Genomic DNA, 22,805 nt, shown 5'->3' with positions numbered 1-22,805 from the left:
TCAGACTTTATTTTTCTGGGCTCCACAATCACTGCAGATGGTGACTGCAGCCATGAAATTAAAAGATGCTTACTCCTTGGAAGGAAAGTTATGTCCAACCTAGACAGCATATTCAAAAGCAGAGACATTACTTTGCCAACAAAGGTTCATCTAGTCAAGGCTATGGTTTTTCCTGTGGTCATGTATGGATGTGAGAGTTGGACTGTGAAGAAGGCTGAGCGCTGAAGAATTGATGCTTTTGAACTGTGGTGTTGGAGAAGACTCTTGAGAGCCCCTTGGACTGCAAGGAGATTCAACCAGTCCATTCTGAAGGAGATCAGCCCTGGGTGTTCTTTGGAAGGACTGATGCTGAAGCTGAAACTCCAATACTTTGGCCACCTCATGAGAAGAGTTGACTCTTTGGAAAAGACTCTGATGCTGGGAGGGATAGGGGGCAGGAGGAGAAGGGGACGACAGAGGATGAGATGGCTGGATGGCATCACTGATTTAATGGACGTGAGTCTGAGTGAACTCCGGGGGTTGGTGATGGACAGGGAGGCCTGGCGTGCTGCGATTCATGGGGTCGCAAAGAGTCGGACACGACTGAGTGACTGATCTGATCTGATCTGATCATTTTTATTTACTCATCCATCAATGGACATCTGCGTTGTTTCCAACCTTCTCTTATTGTGAACTATGCTGCTATGAAAATGGTCTACAAATAACTGTTTGCATCCCTGCTTTTAAATCTTTTCCATATATACTCAGAAGTGGAGTAGCTGGATCATATGATAGTTCTATATTTAATTTTCTGAGGAACTGCCATTATGTTTTACCCTGACATTCTTAAAATTCGTACTTAATGTGCAGTCTGAAAATATCCTTTACAAGGCTTGTGCTGCTGCATAGAACTTCAGCTGGAATTTTAAAATTCCAGAATTATTTCTAAATGTAAAAAAAAAGACATTTGGAAACAAATTTGATATTAAAATGCAAGAATAATTTTTAAAACATTTTAGGCTTCTCCTATGAGATTACATGCATAAAAGTTCAGAGCAATATTTCCAATAAATTATAGCAATATTTTCAGTTCCATTATATCACCTACTCTTCCAGAGTTGGGCGAAATAAAAGTTTCCATCAGGCTTCACAGAACACACAACCCCATTTCCAGGTAAATTTGCAATTAACCTGTAGATGTAACTTGTCATTCTCATGTCAGTTCTTTTTCTTATCAGGGTGTTTGACAAGAGTATTGGATAAGATTCTAATCAAAATCTTAGTGACAGTCACTGCCAGGATCGCAGACAATCAAATACTTAAAGTTAGCAGAGTAAAACTGCTCAAATTTATATGCTGGAACATTGTGTTAGGCTGTCTTGGTGCTTCTGATACTGCTATTCCTAGCTTATTCCTTCTCCTCCTCCAAAATTAAAGTTCCTTTGATCAATATTGTTTTGACCCCACTCTTCCTGCCACAGTTCTTCTGCTAAATGATCATTTATCTCGGCTCTCTGCCTACTTCCTCCATAACCACCTCTAACATTCCAAGATCAGCTGGGACTTGGCATTCTTGCCATGCAAAGCAGGATCCTACCCAGAAATACATGACTATCCACTTTCAATTCCACTGGTTTTTTCCCCACCTCCCACATAGCAGCAAGTGTCTATTTTCTCCCCCCAGTGAAGTAGCCACTCAACCCAGACCTCAAGTATTTCTTTTTAAATTAATTTTTATTGGCACACAGTTGCTTTACAGTGTTGCGTTAGTTTCTACTGTACAGCACAATGAATCAGCTATACATACGTCCTCAGCTGCTCGGTCATGTCTGACTCTCTGCAACCTCCTGGACTGTAGCCCTCTAGGCTCCTCTGCCCATGGGATTTTCCAGGCAAGAATACTGGAGTGGGTTGCCATTTCCTCCTACAAGGGATCTTCCCAACACAGGGATCAAACCCACATCTCCAGCATCTTCTGCATTGCAGACAGATTCTTTACCAGTGGGTCACCTGGGAAGTCAATGTACTCATATAACTCCTCCCCTTTGGATTTCCTTCCCATTCAGGTTAACACAGTACATTAAATAGAGTTCCCTGTGCTATGGAGTATGTAGCCATTTCTCCAAAGAAGACATACAGATGGCCAATGAACACATGAAAAGATGCTCAACATTACTCATTATTAGAGAAATGGAAACCAAAACTAAAATTAGATATCACCTTACCCTGGTCAGAATGGCCATCATCAAAATGTCTACAAACAGTAAGTGCTGGAGAGAGTGTGGAGAAAATGGAACCCTCCTGCACTGTTGGTGGAAGTAAAAATTGATACAGCCACTATGGAAAACAGTACGGAATTTCCTTTAAAAATTAAAAATAGAACTATCATATGACCCAGTGATCCCATTACTGGGCTTATACCCAGAGAAATGCATAATTCAAAAAGACACATGAATCCCAATGTTCATAACATCACTATTTACAATAGTCAATTTAGGAAGCAACCTAAATGTCTATAAACATTTAGAAAGCAATCTAGACATTTAGGAAGACAACCTAAATGTCTAGCAACAGAGGAATGGATAAAGAAGCTGTGTTACATATATACAACAGATTACTCAGCCATGAAATGGAATGAAATTGTGCCATTTGTAGAGATGTGGATGAACCAGGAGAGTGTCATACAGAGTGAAGTAAGTCAGGAAGAGAAAAACAAATACTGTACATTAATGCATATATACATTAGAAGAATCTACATGGGATCTAAAAGAAATGGTATAGATGATCTTATTGGCAAAGCAGAAATAGAGACACTAGACGCAGAGATCAAATATCCTTACTTGTCAGAGTATCTGCTCTAGTTTGAAGTTTGAAATACATGGCCATCCTTCATTTCCAAGGCAACTGCAGCATTTCACTGCAGAATAACAGAGATAACTCTCATATGGTCTAGTTTTTATTCTTTCTCTCTCCATCAATATCTCTGTCTATTCCATAGGACAGTGGTTTTCAAACTTTTGGTGCATCAGATTTACAGGGGGGACTTGTTAAAACACAGACTCTTAAGCCTTTTCTCTGAAGTTTCTCATTTAGGAGATATTCTCAAACCGGAAGAGAGTTTGAGAATCTGCATTTCAACTTAAGTTTTCAGTGATGTCAGGAATACAATGATGCAAATGCCAAGAAACACCAGTAAGCTTAAAATGTAGACGTCCCTGTTTCTTGTAAGTAAATGGCTTGTATCCAGGAATTCAACTTTAATTTGCTTATTTAAAGTTATAAGGTATTTTTCCAATAAACTTCCACCTTGAAAAGAAGAAAATTAATAAACACACTGTCTTAAGTTAGTAATTGTGGATAATGTACAGTAAACTTCTATGTACCTCTCTTTCCTTCTAGAAACCATTTCACTCTCAACTCTAATGCCTCAAAAGTGAAATGTATTATAATGATACAAGCTGCTGTTTTGCTATTTACATGAGTTCCCAAAAAAAGATTTTAGGTCAAATAAAAGACAGTCAAGGAACAAAGTAAAAGGCCTCCATAAAACCTCAATTTGGGGGGAAAAAAAAATGAAAGATAGTACAGCAAGAAAAAGTCACTGGAATCAACATTACAATCAACAAAATCCTATGACAGCTTTATTCGCTCATGATTTGCTCATCAATGTGCTGATATGAGGGCTTCTCAAGTGGCTCAGCGGTAAAAATCCACCCGCCAAAGCAGGAGACATGGGTTCAGTTCCTGGTTTGGGAAGATCTCCTGGAGAAGGAAATGGCAACCCACTCCAGTACTCTTTCCTGGAAAATCCCATGGACAGAGGAGCCTGGTGGGCTACAGGCCACATGGTCACAAAAGAGTCAGACCTGACTTAGCAACTTGTGCTGATATAAAGCAATAATAAATGCTAATACAATGTTATATGACAATCATATCTCACTAAAATGATGAAATGTGAAAATGAATAACTATAAAATAAATTACATATCCTGGGGTATGATCTATAAAAATACTGAATCAATATGCTGTACACCTGAAACTAACATAATAAATCAACCACACTTTAATAACAAATAAATAAAATGTCCTAAAGAAACTGGTAAGCAGTGACAAAATAATCCAAACTCCCTCCTGATAGTAGAATATTCTTTATAAAAACTCCCTGACCAAATAATAACAGACATATCCTAAAAATTTTTATCTGAGTTGCGTTTAAACTTTAAATGGATTTTTTCTTTTGGTATTTATAAAATTTTAAGAGGTAGACACTATTATTATCCCCATTTTACAGATAAATGACTCAGGTTTAACTTAACTAACTTGTCCAAGGAAACCTAGCTAAGCTAGTAAGGGTGGTACTGAGATTAAACCTTTAGGATAGACTCTACACCACTGCCACTCAGTGATATTTCATTATTGACCTGCTGAAGAGCTTCTTTTGAAATCTAGTTTTGTAATCATCCTCCATGAAATGTTAATATCACAGATGTTATGAATATTTATTTAGACATTGTGTGTATACTGTGCTTTATATAAAATAAATAGAGTTAAGCTTTTTATCCCTTAAGAACCATTTTTCATTTCTTTGGAAATGATTTGGTCCCAATTGAGAAGGCATGTTCTCTACCTACGCTGATGAATATGGGCTCACCTGAGACCACAAAGCATTTGAAATGTGACAAGTTTGGCCAAGATGTGTTATTATATTGATTATACATTTAAATCAATGAAAGTGGGAAAGCAGTAGTCGCTCAGTCATGTCAGACTCTTTGTGACCCCACAGACTGTAGCCTTCCGGGCTCCTACACCCATGCAATTCTCCAGGCAAGAATACTGGAGTGGGTTGCCATTCCCTTCTACAGGGATCTTCCCAACTGGAGTGGGTTACCATTCCCTTCTCCAGGGAATCCTTCTCTACAGAGGGAAAATGACATGAAACACAGGGAGAAGTCAGCCACCTACAACGCCAGGCTCCTATGCCCATGGAATTCTCCAGGCAAGAATACTGGAGTGGGTTGCCATTCCCTTTTCCAGGGGATCTTCCCAACCCACAGATCGAACCCGGGTCTCCTGCATTGCAGCCGGATTCTTTACTTTCTGGGCTGCCAGGGAAGCCCATGAAAATCAATATATTGGGTTAAATAAAGTATATTGCTAAAATTAATTTCACCTGTTTCTTTTTACTTGGTTTAATATGGCACTAGAAAATTTTAAATTTCTAGTGTGACTTATTTTATATTTCTACTGGGCAGAGCAGCTCACAGTAAGTATTCTCCTTAATAGGGAAATCTTTTTCACAGTAAACTTGTTTAGATAATTCTAGCTAGAAAGTTTCAGTACTTTTTCCTATGTATGCAGCTACCATTCAGTTTTAACATCTAAGCAGTCCAAAATCTAGTTGTTTCCAAGTGTCAATTCTTCAAGTATCTGAATAGAACCAATACACTGCTGCTCTTTGAGCTCTCCTTTACCAGGCCAGGTGCATAATGAACTGAATTGTCCCTCTCCAAATTCATATGTTCAAGTGCTATGCAGTGCTTCAGACTGCAACCTTATCTAGAGACAATCTTCACAGAGGTGATTCAGTTAAAAGAATTTATTAAAGGTGGGCCCTAATTCAGTAGGATTGGCGTCCTTATAAAAAAAGAAATTTGGACACAGACGCATACAGAGGGAAAATGACGTGAAACACAGGGAGAAGTCAGCCACCTACAAGCTGAGAAGAGAGGCAACAAGTCCTTCCCTCAGGGTCCTCAGGAGGGGCCAACTCTGTCAACACCTTATCTCAGACATGCAGCCTCCAAAAAAATAAGAAAATACATTTCTGTAGTTTAAGCCTCTCAGTCCATGCTACTTTATGGACACCTCAGAAAACTGATACAAGCTGTAACAGGAAGGCTGTAACCCATTTTTGCCTTTTGTCGAGGGCCAGCCCACAGCCCCACAGCCCACACTGTCAGAAAGCCCACCCACCCACCGAGGCTGACTGTGGGCCTGACTCCATGGTGAGTCCACGTCCTCTTGCTACTGAACAAGAGAACACAAGTAGCAAGAGATGTGTGCTTCTCAACTAATCAATGTTTCAGAGTCAACAAGGGAAAAGAACCCGCCGTGCTCTAAGGGATTACCCTAGACTTGCCTCAGACAAGCAGCAGAGCCAAAGATGGAAAACACATATATGATGGGGAAGAGTCATGTGAGAGAAAAAGAATTCCTAGGGTCGCAGAAAATCAGATGTGATGCCCAACAGATGTCAGCAACACAGCTCTGACTATGAGATACACATGCACACACACACACAGACACACATAGACACACACACACACACACAACAAAGATGGTCTTAGATGTTTGAGTATGAGACTAGGATCAGTGAAGTAAACCTAGGTGCAACAGCATGCATGAGAAGCTTTTCCCCAGGGTCTGTCCAGTCTGAAATTTCCCGAAGAACAGGAAAGCGGAGGAGGGAAGAAAGTCCAGGATGGAGCAGGCAAACAGTGGAGAGAAGTGCCATTAAAATAACTGCCATTTACTGACAAGTATAAAAATCTCTTTTAACAAAATACAACAAACAGTTGAAAGCATGCGCCTTCAAATACTATACAAGGTACTGCAGGTCTGTACCAGGGATTCAAATGAACATCCAGATCCCCCAACCAATCATTTCAGGAAGATATAGATGTAGGTCTGGTGGCTGTAAGGTGGCATCTCACTGTGGTTTTATCATATTAATGCATTTCCCTGATGACTAATGACAAGTGATAAACATCTTTCACACGCCTACTAGCCATGTGCACGTGCACGCACATATAGTGATCCAATACTTTTTGTATATGATAATGTCTTCTTTCCCTTTCTCTCTCTCTGTCTCTCCCTCTCTTTGCCTATGCCATACAGCATGTGGGATCTTGGTTCCCCAACCAGGGATCAAACCTGCCCCTGCAATGGCAGCACAGAGTTTTAACCATTGAAGTATCAGGAAGGTCCTGGCTCAACACTTAATCAGTTAAGATTTAAATCAATGGCTTACATTTTAATCAAGGATTCTGAACCAGGGCAGTTTTGCTCTCCAGGGAAATGCTGGCCATGCCCAGAAACAATCTTGGTTGTTACACTGGCAGTTTTTTACTGGCGTCCAGTAGATAGATGCCAGGGATGCTGCTGAACATCCTACAGTGCACAGGCCAATCTCTTTAACAAATAATCATCTGGCCTCAAATGTAAATAGTGCTGAGGTTGAGAAACTTCACTTAGTGGCTTCACATTGCCTTCATGATAAAATCCTGCAATGGCCTAAGCAGCATATATGCAACCCCTTGCCCTCTCTCCTCATTATCCGAGCCATTGAGCTCCCCATTTGCTTATTCTTCTCTGTCCTTCAAAGTCCCCTGTGCCCTCCCTCCTTGGGATGCTCACCAGTGCTGTTCCTTCGAACTCACACACTTCCATCCTCTTGTTAGCTGAAGAACTACTTATAACTCAGGTCTTTCCCTACACAGAATTTCTCTAGGGACTCCTTCCAAACTTCTTACACTCATTTGTATTTTTGCACTTTTTTCTGTAGTACTTAGCACAAGTAGAGTGACATCCCTTACCTCTCTTTGCTGAGCATCTATCTCCCCTAGCAGAATATCAACTCCATGAAGGTGGGAACCAAATCATTTATCATCATCAATCTACAACACTAGCAAAATGTCCAGCTTATAAGAGGCATCAATACACATTTAAAGTAGGAACTCTGAACAAAAGGGTGGATGGAAGGAAACTGCAGAAAAAGAAGCAAGGTCGATTCTGAAAAATATCAGCTGGCAAAATATCACCTGCCAATAGCATTGGCAAGAGAAACCAAAGCAGTGGCAAAGGCAGAACAAGGCTCTGGAGGACAGGTGGGAGGGGAGGAGAGGGTAGGGGGACCTGCATCTCCCTGCAGAGGAAGGGAGGAGGGGGAGGGCGGCAGCTGAAGAGGAAGGTGGGCGGAGGGCTCTGCTGGAGTCTACGCCTGCATTTGTGGGACTACAAGGCGTATTTCCATGTTCTTAGAAGAGCGTCAGCAGAATCTTTCACAGACACTGTCAAAGGGGAGGATAATTATGAATCCAGGATCCAGAGAAACCAGCAGGCATGGGCCCCCGGACACGGAGAAGGTACGCTGCTTCCCCAGGAACAGAAGAGAAGGCAGGACCATGGAGGTGATCCAAGTACCTTGAACTAGGAGTGGGGAAGGGCATACATCAATGCTATTGTCCTGGTAACTTCCATTCCCTCTATACAGAAGAAACAGTGTAGGTGGAATTTTTAGTATTAATAATATTTTAAAACTATATGTCTTTTACTTGCTATTTTTCTCATTTTGGCGATAAAACTCACATATTCATTTTTCTCCTTGTGAATCATTATCCTGATAGAGAGGATGTTTTCACAACCGTCAGTCTTTTGTTCATCACTCCCAACACTTCTGAGTTTCTTTAAGGGCAATTTTCCTTGCAAAATCTGGGTAAATGTGTATCTTCAGAAAACAGAAGCCACTGGTAACATCCAGAATAAGAGATGTAAATACACTAAGCATCATAATTTTCAACCAATATTGAATCACAATTGAGTGCACACTCAACTTTAAGCTGTATTTAGCCTTCACAGGAAATGCGTGCCTGTGACAGCAATCTACGTGCTGACAGTAAACGTTTTGCTTCTGGAACTCACATGGAGAAACCAAAGTTAAGAAGGCCGCAGAGTCCCTCAGACTCCGGGAGATTTCAGAGCAATGGAAGGATGGACCCAGCACCACACGCGACATGGCATGAAGAGGTCTTGGGAGCGTGACTGTCCTCCAAGTCTCCCTAAGACCGCCTGCCTCCCTTCCCAAGAACCCACTGTGAGGGAGGCACACACTAGATGATTCCTTTATTCTACAAACATTCTCTGAGCACCAAGTCAGTGCCAAGCCTCTGCTTTGTCCTAGGGAAAGAAGATGAATAACACAGAAGCCCTGGTCCAGTTAAGGTATCACCACCTCCCTGGAGGTACCTTCCTGTCCTGGCAGCTTATATCTGACCTCTCAGTTGTCACCACCTTGAATTCCTGCCTCTTGCCTGGGCTCATGGGGTAACTTCTACACTTCCGTCATGCCCACCTTATCTTCCATCTTTCAAGATCAAAAATTTCTCATAGGAAGCTGTGGGATCAGTCTTAGGGGAATCCAACAAAAGACAGCATTTGCAAGTATGTTCAGAAGAGAAAAAGATGGAAAAGCACATGTAATGAGTCTTGTTAGATACAAAAGTGTCACTTACTAGGTAATGAAAAAATGACCTTTGCTTTAAACACCATTCTTAAATATCTTTCCATAAGCATGTTTTATACTGACTAATGTAGAACATTTGAAGACTAGACTGTCTTTGTGCCTCAAAGCAGCAATGACGTTTTCCTACATTTCCAAGTCCTATGTTGTATAACAAAAGTGGACTTTCTGTGTACATCATAAAAATATTGCAGCTGTTTATGAAGACACTAGCAAAGAGGGATGAGTTTGCAAGGATCTCAGCCTCATTTGTATGAATCCTAAAATCGGGGGGTTCTTTGGAAAAGTCAGTGAAGCAATTTCAGCTTGTATTCATTTGAATTCTATTAAAAGCGTTTTGTTACCCAAAGGTTCCTATTTCAAACCTGTTTGCCACAGTAGACTGGAAAGTGAAGTCGCTGAGTCATGTCTGACTCTTTGCGACCCTAGGTACTATAAGCCGGCCACACTCCTCTGTCCATGGGATTTTCCAGTTTAGAATACCAGAGTGGGTTGCCATTTCCTTCTCCAGAGACTAGAAGAGGCCCATAATTTAACCTAAAGACCTGACTTTGCCTCTAACTAGTTGTGGGCAACTTGGGCAACTCACCACCCACTAGCCCCAGCTGACATCTACATAAAATAGGAATAGTAACATTTGATCCAGAGAAAGCGATGGCACCCCACTCCAGTACTCTTGCCTGGAAAATCCCATGGGTGGAGGAGCCTGGTAGGCTGCAGTCCATGGGGTTGTGAAGAGTTGGACACGACTGAGCGACTTCACTTTCAGTTTTCACTTTCATGCATTGGAGAAGGAAATGGCAACCCACTCCAGCCTGGAGAATCCCAGGGACGGGGGAGCCTGGTGGGCTGCCGTCTATGGGGTCGCACAGAGTCGGACACAACTGAAGCGACTTACAAGTAGCAGCAACACTTGATCCTTCCCTACCACTTGAGGTGGTCTTGATGACTGAACGGGCATGGCTATAAATAAATAATGGCCTTCCCAATGGCTCAATGGTAAAGAATCCACCTACCAATGCAGGAGACATAAGAAACAAGGGTTCAAACCCTGGGCCGGGAAGATCCCCTGGAGAAGGAAATGGCTGCCCACTCCAGTACTCTTGCCTGGAGAATCCCACAGACAGAGGAGCCTGGCAGGCTGCAGTCCATGGGGTCACAAAGAGTTGGACACGACTGAGACAACTTAGCATGCGTAAATAAATGATAGTGGTTTGTAAATATCAGGGCCTGTTACTAGGACTCACTCTCAACACTGAACCCAAGAGGTAGTATTATAGCAAAACTCATTATACTCAAATGTGATATTGAAGGAGAAAATTACATAGGCTGTGTGGATAGTTATTGCATCTCAGGACTGAAAGTCACGGAATCCTAGAACCATAAAAGGCCATGTTGGGCAGGTATTAATGAAGGAAACAGAAACCTCTCTGGAAGCTTTGTACACAAAGGAATTTAATCACAGGCACTTGACGGCATCATTAAAAGGACTGGAGAAGTAGACTTCAGGTTGGGTCTCTGTGAATGACCCTGGAATGTGATACACTGACCCTGGAGTGGAACCGCTGCCTCCACTCCATTCAGAAAGGTGAGAAATCAAGACGAAACTCCTGAAGTCACACACACAGCAGCTTAGCTGGACAAAGGAAGAGTAATCCGAGAACAGGGAGCAGCCATGATGGCCACCACCTCTCTGCAATCAGACACAGGGAAAGGACACAGAAGACAGCACTTCTTCCTGCAACAACCCACGTGTCTGCAGAAACAACTCAGAGACGGCAGAGAAGGGGCCTCCTTCACAGATCAGCCTTCCACAGCCCATACAAGTGCATCTCATACTAGTGGGGCTGAATTTACAGCCAAAATAGTAGATGCTTCCAGGAAGTCCAGTAAATATGGCTTTAGATTCCCAGACTCTGTATTATAAAAAGTCCCACAAAGAGGATGAGGGGATGGATGCTAAGTGACATTCAACCAAACAGCACACTTGACAGAGAATCCTAGTCAGCCTCCTTCATCATCTTTTAATCGACTGGACCACTTGCTGACTGGCTCTGGGATCTTTCTTTTTCAGCTTATTTGGCCTCTTCTACAAAACAAATCAAATTAACTTTCCTTTACCTATTTTATAAACAAGTTTCAAAGAAAAATTGATTTTTAACAGCGAAAAAGATTTTTTGCTGAAAATAGATTTTCTTAATCTATGTATCAATGTTATATATTAATAGCCACCATGACTAGTTTAGATAAAAGCACTTTGCTAACTAATTTGTTCTCCTTGAACTTGTTTATAAAACTTCACTGTGATGAAAAGAAAAAAAAAAGAGCAAATATTGTGAAGTAAAAACGTCCTTGCTCAAGAGGGAGGGGATATATGTGTATTTGATTCACGTCATTATATAGCAAAAACACATATTGTAAAGCACTTACATTCCTATTTAAAAATAACAGTAAAGAAAAGCATACTTGGAATTGGGCTTCTCAGGTGGTGCTAGTGGTAAAGAACCCGCCTGCCAATGCAGGAGACACAGGTTCAATCCTGATCAGGAAGATCCCCTGGAGGAGGAAATGGCAATCCACTCCAGTATTCTTGTCTGGAGAATCCCATGGACAGAGGAGCCTGCCAAGCTATAGTCCATAGGATCACAAAGAGTCAGACACAACTAAAGTGACTTAACACACACACACACACACATTTGGAATTAAGAAGGAAAAAAAAAAAAGAATCCTTGAAAACCATATGTAGGATGCTTTTAATTGCCCTTTAACACTAAATTTTTCAAAATTTTATATAATAATGTTTCTCCATTGATAATAATTTTGTTTCTTGATAAATGCATATAGATTTAATCAACATCAATTATATTTCAGCATTTTTCAGAAAAAAAAACAAAAACAAAAACAAAATAAAAGTTTCCCCAAATTGAAAATAATATGTGAAGAAAATAATAAAATCAAATCTCAGAGCACAAAGTGGTCAGAGGGGAACCTGAAGAATTCTCCAAGAGTCTAGCTTTCTTTATATTCTATTTCATTTACTTTTTTTTTTTTAATTACAGAAATCGATGGCATCCTCAGGGTCTCATGTGTAAATCTCAGAAACACGTCCTAGTTCTTTACCTTAGCGCAATACAGGGGCACTGGCTCTGATTGTGGGGTCTGATAAGGAATAGATGGGGAAAGGGGAGCATTATGAAATCTATCTGAGCAGATGGAATTTACAATAGGATCCAAAGCCTGAATAGACCTTCTATTAGCTCCAGTAACAGGAAAACTAAGGTCTTCAGTTACAAAAGATTTGTCATTTAGGTGGAGACCCAGAGTGTTAGTTAACAATTCACAATCAATCCCATTCCATTTTCTACCAGCACTCCTTGTTCATGATAAAGTGAAATGATCCTGATAAGAAACACCTAACCATAGATAACGAAGCTTGATATAAAAAAAGCAAACTGTTCCTGGCCCATTTAAACAGTCATTGCAGGTAAACATCATTTGAAGGTATTTACTGATAGGATAAAACTTTCCTGGGAAGGATTGGAGATATGCTAATAGCCAGGGTAAATTATCCTAATGTGCCACAGATGGGAATATCAGGTCAGGGAAGATAAGAGAAAAACTACTAGAGAAAAACACATTCCAGAAACAGCACTCTACTACTATGCTTTGCTCTGCCAATAAAAACCTGTAGGCATTATATTTCTTTGCTCAATTACCAGAGTTTTGTTTAACTGTTTTCTCCTTGGGGGCATTTACCTGCTTCACTTCCCAGGCTTTAGGACAGATAGATAAGGATCTAATCAAGGTCCATCTAAACCCAGGATAAGTCATTTTTGTTATTGCTGAAGAAGGTCCTAAAGCAGAAATAAAAGTGCTTTAGGTTTTTGTTTTCATTGAAAATAAAAAGAAAATAGCTTTCTTAGATCAAAGAGAGGCAACACCAACCTATAGAGCTATAAGTCAGAGGAGTGGGTATAGGGGGCTGGAAGGCAGCACTCAGGATCTCGTAGGTGAGGGCTCGCAAAGCAGTTTGTCTCGATCTGGTGCTGATCACAGCATTCATTTGGTGAAAACTGATCCAGCTGGACACAAGGTTTGCAAGTTTAACTTCATGAATGTTACACTCTGATCAACAGCTTGAAATAGGTTTATTGGTTCACTTTGGAAAAGTGATATTCTTACACTTAAGGCTGCAGTAATCACTGTCAATGAGAAAGTCACAAAAGCTCTTTGGAAATGAAAAGCAGACGTATCTGAGCATATTTAAGTTGAGAGGGCTTCCCTTGTGGTTCAGCTGGTAAAGGATCTGCCCATGATGTGGGAGACCTGGACTTGACCCCTGGGTTGGGAAGATTCCCTGGAGAAGGGAAAGGCTGTCCACTCCAGTGTTCTGGCCTGGAAAGTTTTCCTGGAGACCCCATGGACTTTTCATGGGGTCACAAAGAGTCGGACACAACTGAGCAACTTTCCCTGAGAGGGCACCTGCCAGCCCTCTGGGGCTACCTTTGGATCCACAATCTACCGACCAGCACTGTTTCTCCCTTTCTCTCACGCAGCTTGCTCCAAGTGAATGCTGCTGACTTCCCACCTCAGAAACCTTCCCATCTCCTTCCTCATTAATATCGTCAGTATCATCTTGTCACCGCTTTGGAAACTGCAAACTTCAGATTCTACATAATCCGAAAGTTCTAACTGAGCTTTTGTGTAGGATGTTGGGAAAAGCACGATATACTACTAAGGTTTTTTATTATCATTACCTGTTTTAGCTGTGGGTTTTCTGGTGCAGAGGGCAGAGTGGTGTAGAAAGGAGAGGGCGTTACTTGCTTCAGTTCTTCAGCCTTTTTCCCAAACAATGTACCCAGTCTAGCAATTATGACTTTCCAATGTCAGATTACTCTTGTGACATACAATGTACAATGCGAGATTTACATGTATCTATTAATATATAACTTTTTCTTGCTAAATCACAAGAATATTGTTCACTGTTTCCTCCCTTTCCAGGCATCAAACCTGTGTACTTATTCTGTGTGTGGGTGTGGGGGGTATATATTAAGGTTTTTAAGTAGAAATAAAAATTTAGAACACTTTGGAAATTGACTTGCTTTAAAGAGACAGAGTGCTGATTTTTATATATTTTTTATACATTTATATATTTCTCTGAAATACATTTTTTAAAAGGGTAAAAAAATGGATTTTTTTTCCTTTTCAAATTATAAAGCATGAGAATCAAAATACACATTAAAGGAAATGGAAGGAAGGTCTATCTCCTCCCACTTGGATTATAAAACTGTCATCCAACACATACTGACCACCTTGATAGAGTTCACGGCCCTCTGATTATTGGGAGACCATCACTCTTCCCAGGTGGCACTAGTGGTAAAGAACTTGCCTGCCAATGCAGCAGACACCAGAGACGTGGGTTCGACCCCTGGGTTGGGAAGATCCCTGAAGAAGGACATGGCAACCCATTCCAGTATTCTTGCTTGGAGAATTCCATGGACAGAGAAGCCTGGAGGGCTACAGTCAGGGTCACAAAGTCAGACACAACTGAAGTGACTTAGTAGGTATGCATCACTTTAAAAAGATGGTTTAAGAACCTACTATATAGCACAGGTAAATGTACTCAAAGCTTTGTGGTGACCTAAGTGAGAAGGAAATCAAAAAAAGAGGGGTAATCATTGAGAAAGTCCCTGATGCTGGGAAAGATCCAGGGGAGAAGAGGGTTTCAGAGGACGAGATGGCTGGACGGCATCACCAATGCAATGACCATGAACTTGGGCAAAGTCCAAGAGATGTTGAGGGACAGCGAGGCCTGATGTGCTGCAGTCCACGGGGTCACAAAGAGTTGGACACAACTGGGTGACTGAACAACAACAACAACATATGTAAACATAAAGCTGATTCACTTTGCTGTACAGCAGTAAAAACACAAAATTGTAAAGCAACTATATTCCAATAAAAATTAATAAAAAATAAAATAAAGATTAAAACATACTTTATTGAGTGTTGTGTGTCAGGCACCACACAGAGCAAGGCATGTACCTTTGCTCTTTTAATGGTACCAGCTACTCTGTGCAGCAGGAGATACTACAAGCCTCACCTTACACATGAGGAAAATGAAGTTGCAATGCATTAAGCTATTCATCCACAACTGAGCTCTGAATTTGGAGGGTGAGAGTAGAGAAAAGGAAACAATCAAATGAGCAGCCCTCCATGCTCCAAAGTTTGTGGAACAAAGACACAGATCTTTAAGAGGAAGAATGGGCAAACTTAGAAAACAGATTTTCAATGACCCATTAGAAAGCATAATGGTGCACTGGAAAATGATGAGTGTGGGGCAAATCCAGGACTGGGAAACCTTTGTCTTTTCCTCCACATCCTGTCCAACATGGAGAAATGAGAGGAGTCAAGCTCATAATCTCCCAAATTCCCTAGCTGTGATGGGGAAAGTAACTCATATCTCACAGACCTCTCTCAAATGCCCAGTCCTATACACACACCTCCTACCACCAGAGTCTGATCAGATACAAATGCAAAATAAAAGCAAGGTACATCCTTTCAAAACACTGACGAAACAAGTCGCCACCGTAGGTTAGTTCCTTATCTACTGGCCAAGCTCTGGGCAGCAAGGCCTGGCCTTGATGTTCAACTAAATATACCTATACACCATTATTCCTTGTTCAGCTGAGCTATTTAAAATCCTAAAAGGTGATGCTGTTAAAGTGCTGCATTCAATATGCCAGAAAATTTGGAAAAATCAGCAGTGGTCTCAGGACTGGAATGGGTCAGTTTTCATTCCAATCCCAAAGAAGAGCAATGCCAAAGAATGTTCAAACTACTGCACAATTGCACTCATTTTGCATGCTAGCAAAGTAATTCTCAAAATCCTTCAAGTTAGGCTTCAACAGTATATGAGCTTAGAACTTCCAAATGTACAAGCTGGATTTTTAAAAGGCAAAAGAACCAGAGACCAAATTCCCAACATCCGCTGGATTATAGAAAAAGCAAGAGAATTCCAGAAAAACATCTACTTCTGCTTCACTGACTATGCTGAAGCCTTTGACAGTGTAGATCACAAAAAACTGAGGAAAATTCTTTAAGAGATGGGAATACCAGATCACCTTCCCTGCCTCCTGAGAAACCTGCACGCAGGTCAAGAAGCAACAGTTACAACCGGACAGGGAACAACAAACTGGTTCAAAATTGGGAAAGGAGTACGTCAAGACCGTATACTGTCGCCCTACTTATTCACCTTATATGCAGAGTATATTGTGTGAAGTGCCAGGCTGGATGAATCACAAGTTGGAATAAAGATTGCCAGAAGAAAAATCAACAACCTCAGATATGCAGATGATACCACCCTAATGGCAGAAAGTGAAGAGGCACTGAAAAGCCTCTTGATGAAAGTGAAAGAGGGGAGTGGAAAACAGTGGCCTAAAATTCAACATTCAAAAAGTAAGATCATGGCATCTGGTCCCACCATTTCATGGCAAATAGACAGGGAAAAAATGGAAACAGTGAAAGACTTTATTTTCTTGGGCTCCAAAATGACTGTGGATGGTGACTGCAGCCATGAAATTAAGACGCTTGCTGTTGGAAGAAAAGTTATGACAAACCTAGACAGTGACATCACTTTGCTGACAAAGGTCCATATATCCAAAGCTCTGGGTTTCCCAGTGGTCATGGACGAATGTGAGAGTTGAACTATAGAGAGAGCTGAGCGCCAAAGAATTGATGCTTCTGAACTATAGTGTTGGAGAAGACTCTTGAGAGTTCCTTGGACTGCAAGGCGATCCAACCAGTCCATCCTAAATGAAGTTAGTCCTGAATATTCATCAGAAGGACTGATGCTGAAGCTGAAACTCCAATACTATGGCCACCTGATGCAAAGAACTGACTCATTTGAAAAGATCCTGATGCTGGGAAAGATTGAAGGCAGGAGGAGAAGGGGACAACAGAGGATGAGATGGTTGGATGGCATCACTGGCTCAACGGATATGAGTTTGAGTAAGCTCTGGGAGTTGGTGGTGGACAGGGAGGCTTGGAGTGCTGCAGTCCATGGGGTCACAAAGAGTCAGCCATGACTGAGCGACTGAACTGAAATGAACCGATTCATTGGAAGGACTGATGCTGAAGCTGAAGCTCCAATACTTTGGCCATCTGATGTGAAGAGCCAACTCATTAGAAAAGACCCTGATTGAAGGCAGGTGGAGAAGGGGATGACAGAGGATGAGATGGCTGGATGGTATCACCGACTCAATGGACATGAGTTTGAGCGAGCTCTAGGAGTTGATGATGAACAGGGAAGCCTGGTGTGCTGCAGTCCATGTGGTCACAAAGAGTCGAACACGACTTAGAGACTGAACAAGAACAGTTGTTCAAACATGGAAATATTTCCATTTGTCCCTGGAGACACTGGGGACCCCCAGGCCTTCCCATGATTGGGCAAAAGAAAGGTTAATATCTGGACTTAATGGAACAGGATCTCTCCAGGACCCCGTTCCAGCTCCACCCCCACTTTCTGTCTACTGTGATTGGTTAACTCCAGTGTCAAAGCTTTAAACTACCACCCTTAAGAGTGTCCACAGCCTCACCATGACATTGGTAGGTAGCCAACAGACTATGCGGGCACTGCACCCTCTGGGTGACATCTTCTGTTCTATATGGGGGTCAGGACAGCAGGACTGGCGACTACGGTGCTTTAGCCACTCAAGGAACAAGGGAGAGTCTCTTCACAATTCTAAACAGTCCCAAATGCATCATTTCCAAATGTACCATTAAACTTTCTAATGGGTTATTGAAAATCTGTTCTGAGTTGCCCATCCTCACTCTTAAAGATCAAAGAGGGTTTACAATTTTTAAGTGAGGTCAGATATTTGAGGTATTTTAAATTATTTCCAGAATTTACTTTTCTTCATTAGCAGATGGGGCACACCCTTGGGGCAAGGGGGCAGCAGGTATTTCCCAAAGTCAGAGCCAAAAGGAAAAACACAGCAGCCTCCCCTGCTCAAAGGCAGGAAGTCAGACTAGACAGCCTCTCAAAACGCTTCTCTGCTTCCTTTCCTTTTCTAACACTCCCACTAGAAGCAGATGAAAATGCTGAAAACGTTTCATTGACTGTAAGAAATTCAAAAGAAATGCATGAATGTGAGTTAAGTCAACCTGGGCATCAGAGACCGTTCCTAAAATATCCCAGAAGATCTAAAAAGATTATCCATGATTATGTTACTGAGGTTGTTCTACCTCCTAGGTAGGCAGAAAGGTAACAGTTGGAAGAATTCTCAAAATGCAAACAGAGATAAAATGAAATCAACAAACCAGTGGAAATATATGCAAGCCAACAAGATTATGCTCTCTACCATACTTTCCAAGTTTTGGTGTTTTTTTTTTTTTTGTCCCCACAAATCTTATCTCAGTGGTTTCAAAGTGTGGTTCCCCAAACCAGTAGCACCAGATCTCAAGATCTGGTGAGAAATGATCCTATTCTCAAGATCCTATGAGAAATGCAGATTCCCAGACTCACTTCAGACCTTCTGAATCAGAAATTGAGGCTGGGTCCCAGTCGTCTGAATCCTATAAAGCTCCACAGATGTTTCTTAAGTATGCTCAAGTGTGAAAAGTACACTATCAGCTACTGCCAACTTTCAGAAGAAACAGGAAATGTAGCATTCTCAGACTGTGCAAAACACACCGAAGATTCAGAGAGGTTAAGTGACTAAGCTAAAGTCACACAGCTGACTGGGAAAAGAATCAGAAGGTACTCATGGACTGAAAAATCTAGTTCTCCATCATCTTCAACACACAGTTTCACGAATATACAATATAATTAGCCAGATAATCAAAACTGGTTTGATCCCAGAAGAACAAATATGAACTGGGAAGAGGAGAGGGTGACACTAGGGAAGAAAAAAACCATCCTAAGAAAGTCTGGGTTCTCTCACTCCACAGATCACCATGGAGAGCAAGAAGACCAAACAAGGAACTTGAATTGCATTCTAGATAACTTGACTCCTGGGTGCAGCCTGGGTTCTCACCTTCGAAAAATCTGAGATTCCACCGGCTCTCTCCTTAGTCCCCACAGTCCTCCTACAGGGCTGTCCCAGAAACACTGTTCAATGCTCAGAGGGAGCCCTTCTTAGCGTCTGCAGGCGGCGTTCAACTAGCAGGCTCTCCAACACTCTCCCTGCATCCCTCATACTCTCTATATCACTGGTCCTCTAGAAAACATTTTTTCTCCTTCACCTAGGCTATAAGGTCTGCTATAAGGTCAGCAGAAGGGTTACCGCTTTCTGTATCACACCAGGCTCTAGTCCAGGGCCTGGCATTAGTAGGTAAGAAAGAAATACGTGTTACATAAATGCACATAATAAAAATTATCTACCTGGATATATCAAAATGTGTTTCTAGGGAAGACCGTCACTTCCAGTGACACTCATATTTTCTTCCAAACAAGACATTCTGGATCATTACTTAAAAGGAATTTAAAAACATGGCTGTGAATAAATCCAGAGCTTATACTGGAATATCCTTCTCTATCCTGCAAAGTCTCTCTCTCTCTCTTCCTTCTACTCTTCATTCTTTTTCTCACTAAATCCATCATCACATCAGCTCTCTATCTAAGGATCTCCAGAAGAGCAAGACTGTTTTATTTGTTGTTTAACTGCATTGTCTTTGTTTCTCCTTGACACAAATAAAGCCTTTCATCTGTGGCTGAATTTATTGTTTAGATTCTACTATATTCCATTTATACAAAACATCCAGTCATTAGACTAGGACAGAGGAGAAAGGTGTAAAGTCCATAGTAAAAGGTTGCCTACAGCATTTAATAATTGGTATGAGCTTTCAGGAAAGCTGTGGACTCAGCCTCTTAAGTCCCGTTGGCACTTCCAAATGGATAAAATACAGACACAGACCAGCTCTGCTAAGTAACTGGATTCTCTACCTGGAATATTTAAATTGTTTTCAGACACTGGAAAATGTCTTAAGGAGATTAAAGAAAAATACTCTGGAGAATAACAGACTATAATTTACTAGGTGGAAAATCTTTTCAACAAGAAAACATTCTCCTATAATTTCTCCTGTTTAAGAGATGCCTTAGTCATTTGGACCTAACTATCCTCTGATCCAGCGGCTCAAGGATCTAAGGACTGACACCTTAAATGACACCCAAGACATAAATTCAGAACTTATTGTTCTCCATCTGAAGATCCCCATGTATACAACAAAATTATTAATTTAAATGTTTGAAAGCAATGGGGGGATTCATTTTAAGTCCTAGGGTCCAGGGTCACTGGAGATCCGGGCTGGGCTTTTGCCCGTCCTGGCAAAAGATAAAGGTAAATCGAAGGAATGTCTCGTGTTCTATGTCTATTTCGAACGGAAGACTCAGCCAGCTCAGTTCTCAGAAACTCGCATTCCCATAGCCTGCAGGCCCAGCGCGCCCCGCTGACCCCTCAGTGACTTCCTGTGCCCTCCCCCGGTGCGTCCTCCCGACCCTTCTCTGGGCCCTTCCCTGCAGAGCCCAGAGCTGAAGTTTGGCATCACCAGCCACCTGTCGGCTGGGCCGCCGTGTCCTCTTGCCTCTGCCGCGTGGGCACCCAGAAAAGCGCTAAGAGGTGAGCCACCACTCAACAGTTCGGACTCCGAGGCAGCTCCTTCTCCAAAGGGGCCAAAGGAGGTGCCGGTCGGGGGCGGGGTGTGCATCTGCCTGCGGAGAAGGGCGCTACTTGTCCACATACCAGCGATTTCCAGCGGGTGCCAACTTCACCCTCCCCACTTTCCAAACTCTGAGGACCAGTCACCGGCAACACCGGCCCCTCCTGCGCTTCTGCTCCACTGGCCCCAAGATCCCAGACCCTCACGGGGCGCCGGTCAGACCCAGCCCGGACGCCCACTGCCGACCTAAGGGCCCAGGAGCGTGTGCCCAGCGCCGCCGTCGCGCGCCCCGAGGCCCCGCGCCCGCCCGGGCGCCCGTTGCGTAACTCGCCCCCGCCCCGCCCCCGCGAGCCGCCCGCCGCCCGCGCCCCCGCCGGCCGCCCCCACTTACATCCTCCCACTTGACGAATTTGGTGCCCTTCTTGAGGCTGTCGGACACGCACACCGGCTTGAGTTGCAGCGCGTGCACTCCAGGCTGTGCCCCGGCCATCAGGGCTCATCGGGGCTCCGGGCGACCCGGGCGCGCGCGGCAGGGACGGGGCGCGGGGCGCGGGCTCCTGCCCGGCTCCGGGGGCGCTCGCCTCCGCTCCGCGCCGGCCTCCCCGGCCTCCCGGCCTCCGCACCGCCTCCCGCGAGACTCAGCAGCCGGGGCGCGCGGGGGCGAGGCGCCCGGCCATGCCCGGGCGGGACGCGGGATGTGGAGCCTCGGAGGGCGGAGAGCCGCCGAGCGGCAGCCCGGGCTGCCAGCCGCCGCCGGGAACGGCTCCTCGGCCCCCGCCGGGTACGGCTCCTGGGCCCCCGCCGCCTCCCGGCGCCGCGCTCAGCACATCCTCCCGACTCGGAGGGAGCGCGCGAGTGACACACGCCCGGCGCCCCCCCGCCCGGCTCCTTCCCCTGCCGCCTCCCGCCCCCTTTCCCCGCCGCCGCGCTCGCTCCGTCCCTCCTTCCCCTGGCGGCTTCCAGCCCAACTTTGCGCGCTGGGTCAGGCGCCGGGAAGCGTGGACGCAGCGGCACCTCCCGGCGCCCGGGCCCCACTGCAGCCGACGCCTGCGCCGCCGCCCTCTGAGCATGCCCGGTGCCCGGTGGCGCGGTGCCCGCGCTGCCGGGGGTCAGGGGGCCCGGGTTCCCGGGGGCTGGCTGAGGAGTGGGCGCCAGAGCCCGGGGTGTTTCTGGGTCCAAACGGGGTGGAAAATGGAACCGTGGGGAGGGAACGGAGAGGCAACCCGCAGCGTTCCTCTCGAGCTGGAGCGCTCCAGCGCTGACCACACACCAGCTCTTTGGAAGAGACAATTATTATTTATTGGTAGAGAAGGGAGCAGTTGAGAGGCTTGGAGTGAGAGCTCTTTGGGGAAAGCTCGCTGCGCCTGAGAGTTTGCAGCGCCCTAGTCTTGAAGCCCCAGCACCCGGTTGTTGTGCTTCTGAGAAAGCAAGCCCTTTCTACGAGAAACAATGGTTTTATTTCCCAGGATGACAGAAGGCCCCCGAGTGAGTGTGTGTGTGGGGTGTGTGTGTGTGTGTGTGTGTGTGTGTGTCCGTGTGAGACAGCGGAGGAAAGAAAGGTGTCTTACAAATAGAAACTTGCTCATTTAGGAACACAGGGGTAAAGATGCTTTTTGCACTCATTCAACAAACATTGCTTATTTCTTTTAAAACAAAGAAAGAGATACCCCCTTCAGAACAGATCAGATTTAAAAGACATGTAATACCAGTGGTTTAGAGGGTGAGGAGCAACTGGAGATTTCATCCATTGCTACAGAGAATATAAAATGGTAAATCCACTTGGAAAAACAGTTTCTTATGAAGTTAAACATTTAGTTATCACAAAACCCAGAAGTTCCACTTCTAGGCATTTGCCCATGATAAATGAAAATGT

The 22,805-nt window shown here is 43.6% G+C and overlaps 1 protein-coding gene across 2 annotated transcripts in view; it reads right to left on the bottom strand.

Annotated features, from left to right (window-relative positions):
• Positions 1-21,499, bottom strand: part of PLCB1 (phospholipase C beta 1) — an 857,319-nt gene extending 835,820 nt beyond the window's left edge. For both annotated transcript variants that reach the window (XM_061435580.1, XM_061435581.1), the window contains exon 1: positions 21,324-21,499. In XM_061435580.1, the coding sequence (XP_061291564.1) occupies positions 21,324-21,422 (99 nt within the window). In that variant the 5' untranslated portion in view covers positions 21,423-21,499. The remainder of the gene's footprint in view (positions 1-21,323) is intronic.
• Positions 21,500-22,805: the final 1,306 nt, after the last annotated feature.

This window comes from Bos javanicus, chromosome 13 (genome assembly GCF_032452875.1).
Source record: "Bos javanicus breed banteng chromosome 13, ARS-OSU_banteng_1.0, whole genome shotgun sequence".
NCBI lineage: Eukaryota > Metazoa > Chordata > Mammalia > Artiodactyla > Bovidae > Bos > Bos javanicus.
Note: the sequence above shows the minus strand (reverse complement) of the source record. Positions and strands in the feature narration are given on the sequence as shown.